Source organism: Fringilla coelebs, assembly GCF_963513975.1.
Source record: "Fringilla coelebs genome assembly, chromosome: 2".
NCBI lineage: Eukaryota > Metazoa > Chordata > Aves > Passeriformes > Fringillidae > Fringilla > Fringilla coelebs.
Genome location: NC_140029.1, coordinates 72191457 through 72204821, shown reverse-complemented (window position 1 = coordinate 72204821; position 13365 = coordinate 72191457). Strand labels below are relative to the sequence as shown.

General features: G+C 35.2%; 1 protein-coding gene across 5 annotated transcripts in view; it reads left to right on the top strand.

Moving 5' to 3' along the window:
- The window catches only part of SGCG (sarcoglycan gamma), a 106217-nt gene that overhangs the window by 54272 nt on the left and 38580 nt on the right, over positions 1 to 13365 (top strand). For all 5 annotated transcript variants that reach the window (XM_084226052.1, XM_084226051.1, XM_084226053.1 and 2 more), the window contains one exon: positions 10285 to 10386. In XM_084226052.1, coding sequence (XP_084082178.1) covers positions 10285 to 10386 — 102 coding nt within the window. The remainder of the gene's footprint in view (positions 1 to 10284; positions 10387 to 13365) is intronic.

Below are 13365 nucleotides of genomic sequence, written 5' to 3'. Positions count from 1 at the left end.
TAATATGTCAACTGTGATAACACTTATATTTATGAACTGTATTCTAGGTATACTGTGTAGAGACTATACAACTATGTTTAATATTCATAATAGCTATTGTATTTTTAGCTCATATTTTAACAGCATTTGGTCCTAGTTTTAAAAAAATTCTTTGGGATCACTCTTAAAAATGTCACTTTTAACAATATTTAAATATTGATAGCAAATTAGTTATTTAACAGCTTTTTTCTCTGTAAAATAATACAAGAAACAAGTTGTATTCTCACTAAGGCTGATAAACATACTTAGAAAAAAAATGTTGCAAACATTTTTAAATATATTTTTATAGTAGAGTCCTGAAGAGAGTTTATGCTGAAGGAAAACTTCAAGCATAATATGACTGCAGTATATAATTTTATAAGGAAAACAGTTTTTCAATAATAGGGGTGTTGGTGCTTTAGTGATAGATTGACATGATTCCGTAGCACAGCCCTTTCATAAGCCCACTCAGCTGACAAACTGGTTATTTAGACATCAAAGTTTCTTTAGTTGTATAAAAAGTGTTCTCTTTTTCTATAAAGCATCCTTGACTCTTGCATTAAGTAATAGCTTGCAGTATACAAAAATCACATGCGATGTCTATTCAGAGATCCAAATTAAAATAATAATGAAATTATGAACAGAGCTTGAAGCATTGAATTAATCTATGCACACATGTCCTGCCTTAACCCCCATAAAACCAGACAGTGTGATAAATACTGGCAAAGAAGCTAAGCTGATAAAGGAGGACATGAACCAGACATAGATATGCTGCAAGATGAATAGAGTTTGATCTCCTTTTACGAATTGGAATGATGAAAGACAGAAACTTTTCTAAGCTCTGTTGTTTGAGAGGCCTTTGGCATCAAATGTAGATGACTAAATGGAACAGAATTTCATTGTTTCATTTCATTTCACTTCATTTTATTTCATAAAAGCTAGACTAAAAGAGAACAACCTGAACAGAGAATCTATCCCTTTTCTCATGCTGCCCAATTAAAAAGCATATGGGAATCTCCAAATCATGCACGTTAATTCAAAGGTATCAGCTGTGACTCATTCGTTTTTTTTTTCCTTGTCTCTCTTGGATTTCAGAGGGACAGGGTCTAAGTTTTTTTGTGGGAATAAGCGAAGAAACCTGTGAATTCATTATATTCAGCTGTTTCAGAGAAGGCATTCAAATAATTATGCCTTGAGTTTGGTGAATATGGTAAAATAGAGTAATTTTAAAAATACCATTATTTTTGCACGAAAATCAGTTTGAAAAAGGGTTGGTTTTTTTCCCCTGGACAATATATCACATTTTGCATGTAATGGAAATTTCAGATTCTGTTTTTAACTTAATGAGACTTTCTGAGCACTGAAGGGGACTGCTAGTTTTAAGAGTTTAGAAAACTAAGAATCTTAAGGGGTTTAAGGCTGCAAGGATGTCAGAGGTCCTGTGGACAATTCTGAAGGATCCATTAGGTCTGAGAGAGAGGACCTTCCATGTCTCTATCTGCTGAAAGACAAGTGTGGCAGTATGGAAACAGTGAAGATTTCTTGAGGGTGTCAGCAACAACTTCTGAAGAGGACAATTAAAGATGACACACAGCTGATCTGCTGCTCACAGGATCCCATGGGAGCCAGATCTGAAGGGTAAAGTTACCCAGAAAAGTTTAATCAAGTTTAAGGACTGTATCCTCCAAAGTAGGAAGGATCAGTCCTGATACTTAATTAGACAAATTTTCTGGCTTAGCTGGGCAGGTTACTTGTGATGGAGCTTCAGTGAAAAAGTAGTATAGAAGAGTTGGAAGCATATAAAGGCTACAAAGAAGAAATTTTTAAACAATGTCTGAGCCAGGAAATGTGTCAGGCTTTCTGTGTCAGGAACGCCAAAGCTCAGCTTCAGTTAAGAATTACAAAGGGCAAATGTTGTGCATCCATTGGTGCAGAGAGAACTGATTCTCTTGCAGAGTCACCCTCTACAGTGTTTGAAAAATTTTGGAGGCTGGGGAGATCCTTGATGGCTGGGGGAATGCAAGTGTTGCGCTAGTTTTTATAAAAAGGGTGAAGATGCCTGACCAATCCAATTGCCATTTTATGATAAAATGTCTGGAATTATAGATGATGGAAGGACACAATATATCATTTACCTTGACTTCAGCAAGGCTTCTGACTCTCTCCCACAATATTCCTGTACCCTAGTTAGGATATTACAGCCATGAGTAGCCAGGATATGAGGTTATTAGAGCCATAGACAAACAGATTAGAATAAAAAGTAAACTGCCTGGGTAGTTGGGCTTAGAAGGTAGATGCTGATGTGTTGTGGGCTGCATGGAGGGCAGTAATAAGCATTGTAGTTGTCTTGTCCTGGCTCTTGTCCTTTGCAAAAACTTAATGACTTGGAGGGGGTGACAGCATGCTTGCTCACTGAATTAGCAGGTTATATCAGTGTGGGGGTACCATTCAAAACTTCCAAGGCTCAGGCTGGAGGTCACACTAGCTCCAGGCCAGGATTGTCATTCTAGGTCTCTTGAACTCGGGTGTGAAAAAATCCACCTGATGCTGAAAAAATTCCTGATGCTCTAGCAAATCTTTTTCAGAAACCCCTCATTAATTCAGTTATTGTATTATTTAGGTTTTGCCACATTATTATAACACCAGGAACAGTTGTGTGCCAAAGATTATTTCTAAATTTTTTTGGCCTCTGATGGAGACACCCATGTTTTCCATGGATTTTAGTGAATGCCCCAGCTATCATGATCTCCTGGACTAAGAAAGGAAGATTGCGCTGTATTTCATTTTGATAAGGACAGATAGTAATGCAACTACAGTGTTTACCAGGATAACTAGTTGCCTTTCTTCTGTGGAGTTTCCTCTGACAAAAAATGTAAGCACAGTGTAAGAGAAGTAGACAGGTTTTTATGGCTTTAGATGCACTGCTAATCAATCATAATTCAAATTCAAACTGAGAGCTCAATCTCAAACTCTCCTGCCATCCATATCAAACCTTACGTGGGTTTAAGTCTAACAAGAAGAAAGTCAAGTCCTAACTCTAAGCCTTAGAATAACCCCCAGGTCACCTTATCATGACAGGGAGTAACTTGGTCTGTGGAAAGCCAAGTCAGTCAGTGTCCAATGTCCAGTCCAGCAATGCATATCCTAAGCATGGTTCTTCCTAAGAACAGGATAAATGTTTGGCCTGCTCTTGTGCCTGCACCTCAGCTGAACGTAGAGACAAAGGCAATGAGAACTGGAAGGGTTTCTGCACATTTAAGATAGATTGTGGGCTTTTACTTTCTCCATTATGCACATAAATTTATGGCACTGGAATAAATAGGGCAATTGCCACAGTTGTACAAAAACATAGAGGGTTTTCTAGATATTGACAGGTGTTTTCTTCTTTTGGCCTACTTTTAATTAGGGAGTACACTACCCATGTAGCCATTCTCAGAAACTTTTATCACAGAAATAGCACCCTTCTAAACTTCTGGGGTTCCAATTAAAAGTTAATATAGGTAAAGCATTAAAAATTATTTTTTTATTATTTTTCAAAGTTTTCTGTAAGGCAATAGTAATTTGTTGATAGTTCATTTAATAAGACGTGTTGAAAGGCAAACTATTTATAATCTTACTATATATATATATTAGTTGGCTGATAATGTTGCTGCTCTAAATCTATAAATAGAATATGTGCTTTAAAATAAAAAACTGATTTTTTAATAAAATACTTGTGTAAACTATTCAAGCACTTGATGAACTCAGGCACTGAAGATATAGGGAATTAAGGAAATACAGAAATATGAAACTAGGAATGTGATGAATTAAGAAAGCAAAATTTTAACTGAAAATCAGTTAATACTTTCTGACAGTGAGACTTAATAGACTGTGTAATAGCATACCTTGTTAAGTTGGAGATGCTCAACCATTTGGAGCACCTAAAACCAGAGCAGACAGCAATGAAAAGGTACAGTAAAGAACACTTAGAGCAAGAGATCTCCTTCACCAAAGACATACATTAGTGAACTTGTACAGCCTTTCCATGCATTTTGTGATTAGCAGTGGGTCCTCCATGGAATTAGTTGCCATTTTGAGAATGTTGCATTACCTTAATACTTAAATAAAATAAATTATTGAATTTTTCATAAATGATCATCCAAACTTTCATGTCGGAATATGAACATGCCATAGTTTCTATTCTGAATAATCCTAAACAGCTGTATTTTGCAACCTTTCTGTTAAGTTAAAAACAGTTTGCCTCCAATCATTCCCACTGTCTCTATCAGACAAATATTTAAATATTTTATGCAAAGAATAATAATTGAATAGAAAGATACTGAGATACTTACTGCAGAAAGCTGTTGCCAAAGAAAGACTTTTTAGTAGTGACACATGTTCATTTAAATATATTTTTTTAAAGCATGTGATTATTCTGAATTATATTATTAATTAAATTGTGTGTATGTAAATGGTTGTGGAGGAACACTTAAGTGTAATCTTGAAATACTTTATAATATTGATAAAGAGTTATAAAAAATCTGAGTACAGTGAGATTAGAGTGTACATGCAAGTTTAAGAAGTGGATTTAAGAAAACCCTTTTGACAACCTTTGCAAACCACAGGAAAATACTTAATTCCATTTCTTAAGCTAAGTTGCATAATTGCAAATGTTAATATAATAAAATTAATTACCCAACTTATAAAAACCTAATTCCTGAATAAATACATGTAGCAGTGGGAGTAGAAGTCTGTTTCTTCATAGTCAGTTTTTCTAACACAGTAGATGTAATGCCAGATGTAATGACATTTTTTTAATATCTGTGCAGTACAGAACCAAAGACAGAATTTGATCTTTGCTGAAGAAGGAAATGAAGCTAAAACTGAATCCGTTTGAAGAATATATTCTTTCCTCTTGAGTAACACCTGTTTTAATTAATACTTTAAGGAAGTTTGTTATTCCGTGTATCAGAACAAAGATAAAAGAGGACCTGAAAATATCTTGAAAATATGCATCTTAAGTATGAATCCTATTTTATGAAAGAAATGTTATAAAAATAAGCAAACATCAGTGGTTTGAAAATTTGTGCAATTCGTAGCAGTTCTCTTACAAATATGTTGAATTCAAAGTGGCCATCTACTTTTCTAAATCTCGAAATATTATCTACCCACTTTTCACTCTTGTCCGCAAATGCTGTTTTGATTGTACCTAGCCCTAAGCCAGGTGAGACTAACTTCTATACCAGGAGTCCTTGCTGTTGCCAAGGGCTCTGATTTGACCATTGCCTTTGACTGAAATTACTCCACTGTCATCTAAGCAGATGAGTCAGATAACCTCTGTCTGAGCCCAGCAAATAGAGTCCTTGCAACTGAAAATGAGATGAGGCATCAGTAATGTTATTATACAAAGCACGTACTTGGCTCCAAAATTGATATTGTAAGTCAAACAGAGAGTTTCATCAGATTCATTACCAATCCTGTTTTGCTGATTGCTCTTTAACAATCTCTACCCACAGTCCTATTATCTCAATGAAACAGTACACTCTTGTTTGCAAAGCAAGTTCTCTAAATAGTAATTGCTGCAAGAAGTACTGCAGTGCAAGCTGGATCTATAAAGCCATTAATTTAACTAGCTTTGGGGCACAGCAAGTGATGTCTTGGTCTGAACTTGCCAAGGTCTTTCCCTGATCTGGCCTGGAAGGAGGATGTAAGGATCCTACAAGAAAGAAAAGGATTTAACTGAGTGGAAAGGCTGTATCCTTTCTACTCTGAAGTTAATATCATTACTGGTTTCATTCAGCCACCACAGCGTGTGTGGACTTTTAATATATGGAAAACTTGAATATTCAGGGAGCAGATACTGCAAATCAAACATGTTTTTAACTCCTGAGACAGAAGCTACTTGATTTGAATTGAATATGTGTTCAAACTAATGTTCAAATCAACTTTGAGAATTTTTTTGGTGTAACTGTGCTAACATATGGGTCAGCCTGTCTTTCCAGTATTTGATCTCTCCCCAAAAGGAGAAAATACACATCTTCCCTTGCAGCTCTTAGCTGATACACAGAGCAGAAGTTCAATTTCTCTCATGCAGAGGAGCCTGAGGACTGCATTTTAGTCTAATGCTGAGAAGGTACAGAGACAGTGATGATATGATGTGATATGGTATGACATACGATATGGAGAGTGGCTGACCACATACAGTGAGCCAGTGTGTATCAGTTTCAGTGTTGGCAGGAACATAAAAACTATAGTTATTGATCAAATTTAGGTGACTAGAAATACTCATTTTTAAACTGAATGAATGTTCCCCATGCCTCATGCTCATTTCTAAGGGCCGCATGCCTACAGCAGCAGACCTACATTGTCATACTCCTGGGAGATAAATCCCAGATAAATCACCTGATACTCTTTTGCTTCCATATGCCATAGGCAGCATGAGGCTCAGCTACCTGAGAGCAACTCACTGTGAGTGCAAGAGCCCTAGAGCTGCACCTGCTTGTTTTCCACTCCTAGTAGTCTGGAGTCTGCGTTTAGAGTCTAAGAGAATGATAAGAGATGGTCCTCCCATCCAGATGTTCCACAATGCAGTGCATCTTACCTAGAATTCTGCAGTGGTGGCTATTCATTTCACCTGGTCTGAAGTATCCCTATGTAGATAATTCACTGAAAAGCCAGATGGGAAATGTCTTTTAGACTAGGACTTCTCAATCAAGTAGTCTTTTGATGAGCTTTTATGAGGTATCAGAGACTGAACTTTTGTGGTAGAAGGCTTTGTCTCTTTCTTCAAGCACTTACCTGCTTGGGAGCATTTTCAAATTATGAAAAAATGTTTCTACTATAGTTGAAGACATCCTGTTGCTGCAGTTAGAATAAGTCAGGCAGTTCTGAAATGAAAATTGGTCACACCTGTGTGAACACTAATGCTAAGTTGCATCTTTGGTACACAAGAGTTTGGCAGCTGCCAGCAGTTTCCACGCTAGTCAACTCCTCGCAGCAATAAAACCTGATTGCTGTCTACAGAGATGCCATTTCATCCTTCCCTGCTGTACAGCTATGTCCCTGCCTCACTGAGGGCTTTGAGTAATTACAAAATGTGAGTCTCAGCTATATCTGTATGTACAACAGTGTGTTACAGCTCAGGGCCAGCAAACTCAAGCAGTGACAGTCACCAGCATCAGGATAACCAGAATCCAGACTTGCCATAGATTTCCTGTCTTTAATGAAGCACTTTTTTCCCCCCACCCTAAGCAATAGCTTGTTGCACAACTGCATCACAGTCCACATCTAACTAATAGACATTGGGTCCCTTCCTTTTCTCAAATCAGTAGAAATATTTTTATTCAGTTATTTGAATAGGAACAGAATCAAATCCTTGAAACAGAAAGCATCACGTTTGTTCATCACTGAGGAAGCTGCAAGACTCAGTAAAAAGTAATTGGTAATGTAAGAAGCAGAGTGGTTGCTGAGAGAACATTATGTGTAAATATTATGCTCTGCCTTTTCATGGAACTTAGCATTGGATCTCAGAGCATTGGGGTGGTTGTTTATTCTAAATCCCTCTATTTTATATTCCATGGAACTTCAATTTGCCAGTTATAAAAGGGATATAATAGAATTTTCCTATCTCGCTGTACTGCATAATTCAGTACTTTTACAATCTTAAGATGCTCAAGTATCTTAGTACTAAGAACATAATAATTGTTTGCAGTCACAAAGGTAATAGAAGTGAGGATCATTATATAAAATCCACAATTTTATTGTTTGTATGCATGTTACAAAGTTTATGTTTGTCCTCACAGATAGTCATTTATGCACATAACCCAAATCTAAATTTCCCTGGGTTTGCACTTCCCAAGTGGTCAATGAGAATGGATAATGAGGCTGTTAGGCAAATATGCGAGAATGTGAGCTTTGTGTCAATGCTTAAATTAAATATCTGTTATAAGAAAATACGGCATACTGGAGGACATACTCATACAAAGTAATCCTGAGGGATATGACTGGATTTACTGAAAAAATAGGAACTTCCAGATAAGTTGAAACTGCTGAGTTTTGTCATGTGACATACTATTCTTTTTGTCCAAGACATTTCTTTGTCTATATAGCATTTTCACCATAATCATTGCTGGGAAACCTGAATCCATTAGAAAGAGTGTGCTGAGTAAATTGCATAATTTTTTTCCACATAATTTTTTTATTCTGTTTCTACTAAAAATTTCTTCCTGCCAAAGGCAAGACAGAGATTGCCACCTAGGAGTTTGTTAATTTTCTCCAGTCTGCTTCAGAGCAAGAATTAATTGCTAGTTCTTCCTCTGCCTTCTTAAATTTCAGATTTGTCAATGTCATTTTTTTGTACTTATTCTAAAGTATTCTTATTTAGTTCTTTTTAGTTTTTTTAGCGTCTTATTTAGTTTTTTAAATTTTATTCCATAAAAATATAAAAACTCAGTTTAAACCTGATAGCTAACATAAACTACTTTCACCTGATGGGAAAAGGTATGAGCTCAGAGCAAGTCATCAGACCCTAAATTTGGTTAATAAAAAAGGAGATACTTGTTAGTGGTATTTCTTTAGAATATCCTGATATTTCATATCAGATTTTTCAAGTGTTTTCCTTAAAACCTAAGTGTCTTTATAATGTTGGAGTGTTGCAAATTTTTTAAAATGTCTGTAGTCTTTGCTAGAAAAACATATTTTTAAATCAGTCAGTGCTAGCTAGGAATTGTCATTATAAAACTCATAATAGGTATTTTAGTTTTGCCTTATGGGATGTATCACTATATTCTTTAAAAGCTTTGCAGTGGTGTAGGATTTGGAAACTATATCTGTTTTCACTGGGAAAAGTCAGTACATTATATATTTCAAAACAGTAAAATATTTGATCCTGAAAAACAGATTCCATAAATAGCTTTTCTAAAAGCCTCTTTCCTGAAGCAAATCTTGCTGAGGAAGAATTGTGGTTGTACTCTCCAGTGGAGTGAATGAACATTTCTTACCCTATGGAATCAAAGCAAACTTGTTTCTCTCTTTGTCTCCATTCAGGCCTGCTAAAAAAATAGCTATGATTTTTCACTGAAGGCTGGTTTGATATGTTACTTATATGTGTATATATATACACATTTATAATCTGATTAGTCAGAACATATATTTGAAATCAATTACCATCTCTTCAATTATAACTTTTCTCAATGGCAAGCATAATTCATTAGATGAACAATTTATTAATGTGTAATTGGTGGCCTGTTACCTCTTCTGCTTACATGGAAAACTACCTGAAAACTGTTTAAGAGTGAAAATACTTTTTTGGGTTTATTGTTTTTTATTTAGCCCTTCCCTCTGTTTCTTGTAGTTTGCAGCAGTTGTCTTGAAATATTTTCATGTGGCCTAACTGCACGGCTGGTTTTTTGGGTTTGTTGGGGTTTTTTTTTGGCAAGTTTTCTGTCACTTTATGTCAGGGAAATGGGTGAATCCTGTACAAATTAGATGAATACCTGTGAAATACCTTGCAGCTGAAGCCTGCAAACCCTCAGATGTACTTACTGAAGTAATTCCTCACTCATTTTTCACATTATCAATTCTATGATAATGATGAAAGGAAGTAAAAAGAAAGAACAGAGATATCAGCTGGAAAGAATAATTGGGCTGAAAGCAGGAGGGACTAAGAAAGAAAGGATGGGAAAACTGAGAAGCAGGTGATAGAGAAAAAGGTATATGATATTGAGATAGAGAGCCTTGACCAACAATTGAAGGAGAAAAAACTAAACCAATGGATTAAAACTTAATTAAAAAGAAGTTATTGATGAAAATGAAAGCAAATAAAAATCCCTCTTTGTCTGTTCTGTAGGCTTACAGTAGTGATAGAATGAACCCTGAGATATTAATGTAAGTTTTTTTATGTGAGTACTCATATATAAAAGTTTATTGTTCATTACATTTTTAGAAGGCAAGTACAAAAGCTGTTTCAGCACAGCAAATACAAATGCACTTCTTTTTAATTTAATGACTATAAAACTGTATTTCCACTCCACACCCTGCCCCCCCACAAAAAAAAAAAAAAAAAAAAAAACGACCAACCAAGTTTAATAACTTCATGAAACCTGCAATTTCTCACAGATAATTACTCCTGGGAAAGAATAAGGTATTCTCAGAATTTTAAATGCATTACTGTTTGTATATTTATCAGTAGACTTGAGGCAGGCAGTTCTGAAAATGTTTATGAAAAGAACACAAAATAAATACAGCAACAATAGCAAATTGTGCATAATTCTCACATCTTCTCCTCAGACTGGGATGGGACACCTGCGTGTTACAAAAGAAGGCCTTCGACTGGAAGGGGAATCTGAATTCTTATTCCCTCTTTATGCCAAAGAAATCCATTCGAGAGTGGTAAGTGGGTAATCTTGCAAAAATGCTAAATCAAATTAATGCACTTTTGAATAAGTGAACTTGGCATGATTTCTGTGATGTAAGAAAAAAAACAAACATGTGTATATGGATGTTCATGTATATCTGTACATACATGTATTTCTGCACACTTTACAAGGTCAGTGTTATGATGCTTTTTCAGAAATAACATTTCTCTCTTAGGCATGTGATAATCAGCTCAAACAGGAATTATAATTGTTATCATGTGTAAGTTATGCTAAAACTTGAGGACTAAAAAGATTGTCATTATTTTTACTCAGATTATTTTTTAATATAGTCTTCCCTTGGAAGCTGCTTGTTCTGCTTATTCATCCACTACAGAATAGTTTCAATATCTCTAAAATTAGTGGATCTCAATGGAAAAGTTATGATTTCTCTAAAATACATAGCTTTTTTCACTTCAAGGACAGTGCCATGAGATGTCTGGTGTGTTTATATATTTATGTATATAAAATTTACAAGTCTAAATGGAAAGACTTAGAATTTAATCTAGTTCACCTAGACAGAAAAGTTCGTTGTTGTTTTTACTAGTGAGGTAAAATAGGAATACCAAACTTGGTCAAATATTTATCAAAATTATTAACTTTAAAATGTCACTGAGAAAGGGAAAGGTGCGGAAGTTGTGGGTTTAGAAAAAGGAAGAAAGCATCTGATTTGGATTTTAATTATCCAGGGGGACTCTGAAACTTATTCCAGTGAATTTTGTAGAGAGAAGTCTGCTTCTGGCCAATAAAATAAATATTTTTCAGAACTATTGACCATAGTCCAACATCTCACAAAATAAAGTTTTATGTTTTGTAAATATTTTATCAACCAATGGGACATTTCATTGAATAATGTGCTATTCAGTGACAACAAAAGCCAAATTTGGCTCTTTCATCTCTTCAGACATGTAATTGAGAAGAAATAGCCAGCCATGTGAGTTTTCTGAACCTAGGAAAAAAGTTGTATATAGAGGAAAAGTGTATATATATTGCTATAGCAAGAGAAAATGTAAATAAATTTATCAGAATGAGGTTGTTAATATGCTTGATTACTAAAATATAAGCAATGCCAACATATTTTACTTATACTGAGCTTTTAGTTTTCTCTAAGTATTTCCAGTTTCAGGAACAGCTCTTAATTAAGACAGTGAAATTCCATTACTATATTTGTACTTCCATTTAGCTTCTTATGCTGTATTCTTTTCTGCCTCACAGACAGCAAGAAAAATATTTATGTGCTTTGGTGAATTTCTCTTGAGGTTTTTTTATCCAGTAAGACATGTAACTTTTTAAGACCACCACAGCTAATGTTTAAGAACTCCCTCTAGTTCCAAGGATCGTTATGCAGCGTTAAGCTCCCATTTGTGCTCTCTTAATATTCTTTTCAACTTTTAACACATTTAGTACAATACAGGAAAAAGAGGCGTGGCAGCATCTAATATAAGCATAGCTGTCCAATCATGATCATTAGTAGCATGCATTAATTAGAGCCTTCAGGCTACTGCTTCTCTCTCTGCCTTCTGATAATTCATCAGAGATTTTTTGTTTGTATCCTTGCTTTTTTTGAATATTTGAACTTTCTAAAGGCTTATTGCCTGCAGCTTGGTCTCCCGAGTTGCCATTTATGTGTTTATTCTCATAACATTACTTATTTGTTAAGTTTTCTTTTTCTAAGTTTGTCTTGGAGACCTGGGCCCTTCTCAGCTTTCAAAGCAGCTTTCTCCCTTGCCTTAATAGTTTTCTCCTTGCAGTCCCCTAACAGATTTTCTCACCTAATGAGGTCTCCAAAGTGCTAAGAAAATATGTAGCAGAAAATCTACTTGCTGTGCATTGTCTCTGGAGCCTATTACAAGTTTATGCCTTCATTATGAGTTCAACGCAGAGCTGTGGGCAAGACCATTGCACCTTTGCTAAAACATCTTAGTGGAAAGATAAGAGATGAAATCATTTTTAAATATGTTACTAGATTTTAATTAGTCAAAACCACGTGTGTGGCAGCAGCAGGTCTAGAGTACATTTTATTCACACTTTCATTTGATATCTCAAAATAGGAAGTTATTTTTTAAATCAAACAGTGGCAATCAAATAAATGTAATAAAAGATGCCCAGCTTTATGGGTCATTTAGCAGATAATATAGCACTTAAATGTGCTATATTTACCTAATGCCCAATCTTTCTTGGCCTTCCTTTTCCACTTCATACTAACTTACTACCATTAATGTTCATTCTAACCATGGCTTGCTTTTTTCCTAAGACTTTTCATTATTTGTGTTAATTCTATGAGCTTTTATGTTTTCCCAATATAATTTATAAAGTGTGATTAATTTCTTTTGCTCACTTAATAACTTATTTTGAAAGAGCCTTTCTACCTACTTGTAAGATACTGTTTGTTTTCTTTAAAAAAATGTGTAAGTTTGAGTCCAAATTGTGTGTTACTTCTATCTCATTACTTTTTAATCAGGTTTGTGGTTTTGTTACTAAATAAGTGTTTGTAGTAAAATTCGTCACATAAAAAGTGTTTAAAACTCTCAGGTTGTCTCATACTCTGAAGCATTAAATTGAGATGAAAACATGCCTGGGGGTTATTTTCAGGGGTTAAGCCCTTCAAGGTGCTACCTAGTCTCCAGTGAGTCCAGAAAAATAACTTGAAGTCATATCTGTGAAAGAGGCTGATCTTCTAATGATATTCCAGTAGTTGGAAACTCATTTATTTAGGAATGGGTATCTCCACTGAGGTCACAAGCAGGCAGCTTGCTGATACTCTCTTCATATCATGTATTCCCTGATGCTTTGGCAGCTGAGATCTGCGTAGCACTTCTTATCACTTACTGGGTTCTTGTCCTTCAGAGACAAAGTGTGCTTTAGTATGAAAGCACCTGTACTGCAGAAAACTTCCTCTCCTTTTTTTGAAGTCTACTAGTGTATTTACAGTTTGCTGATCCAAATGAGTGATAAG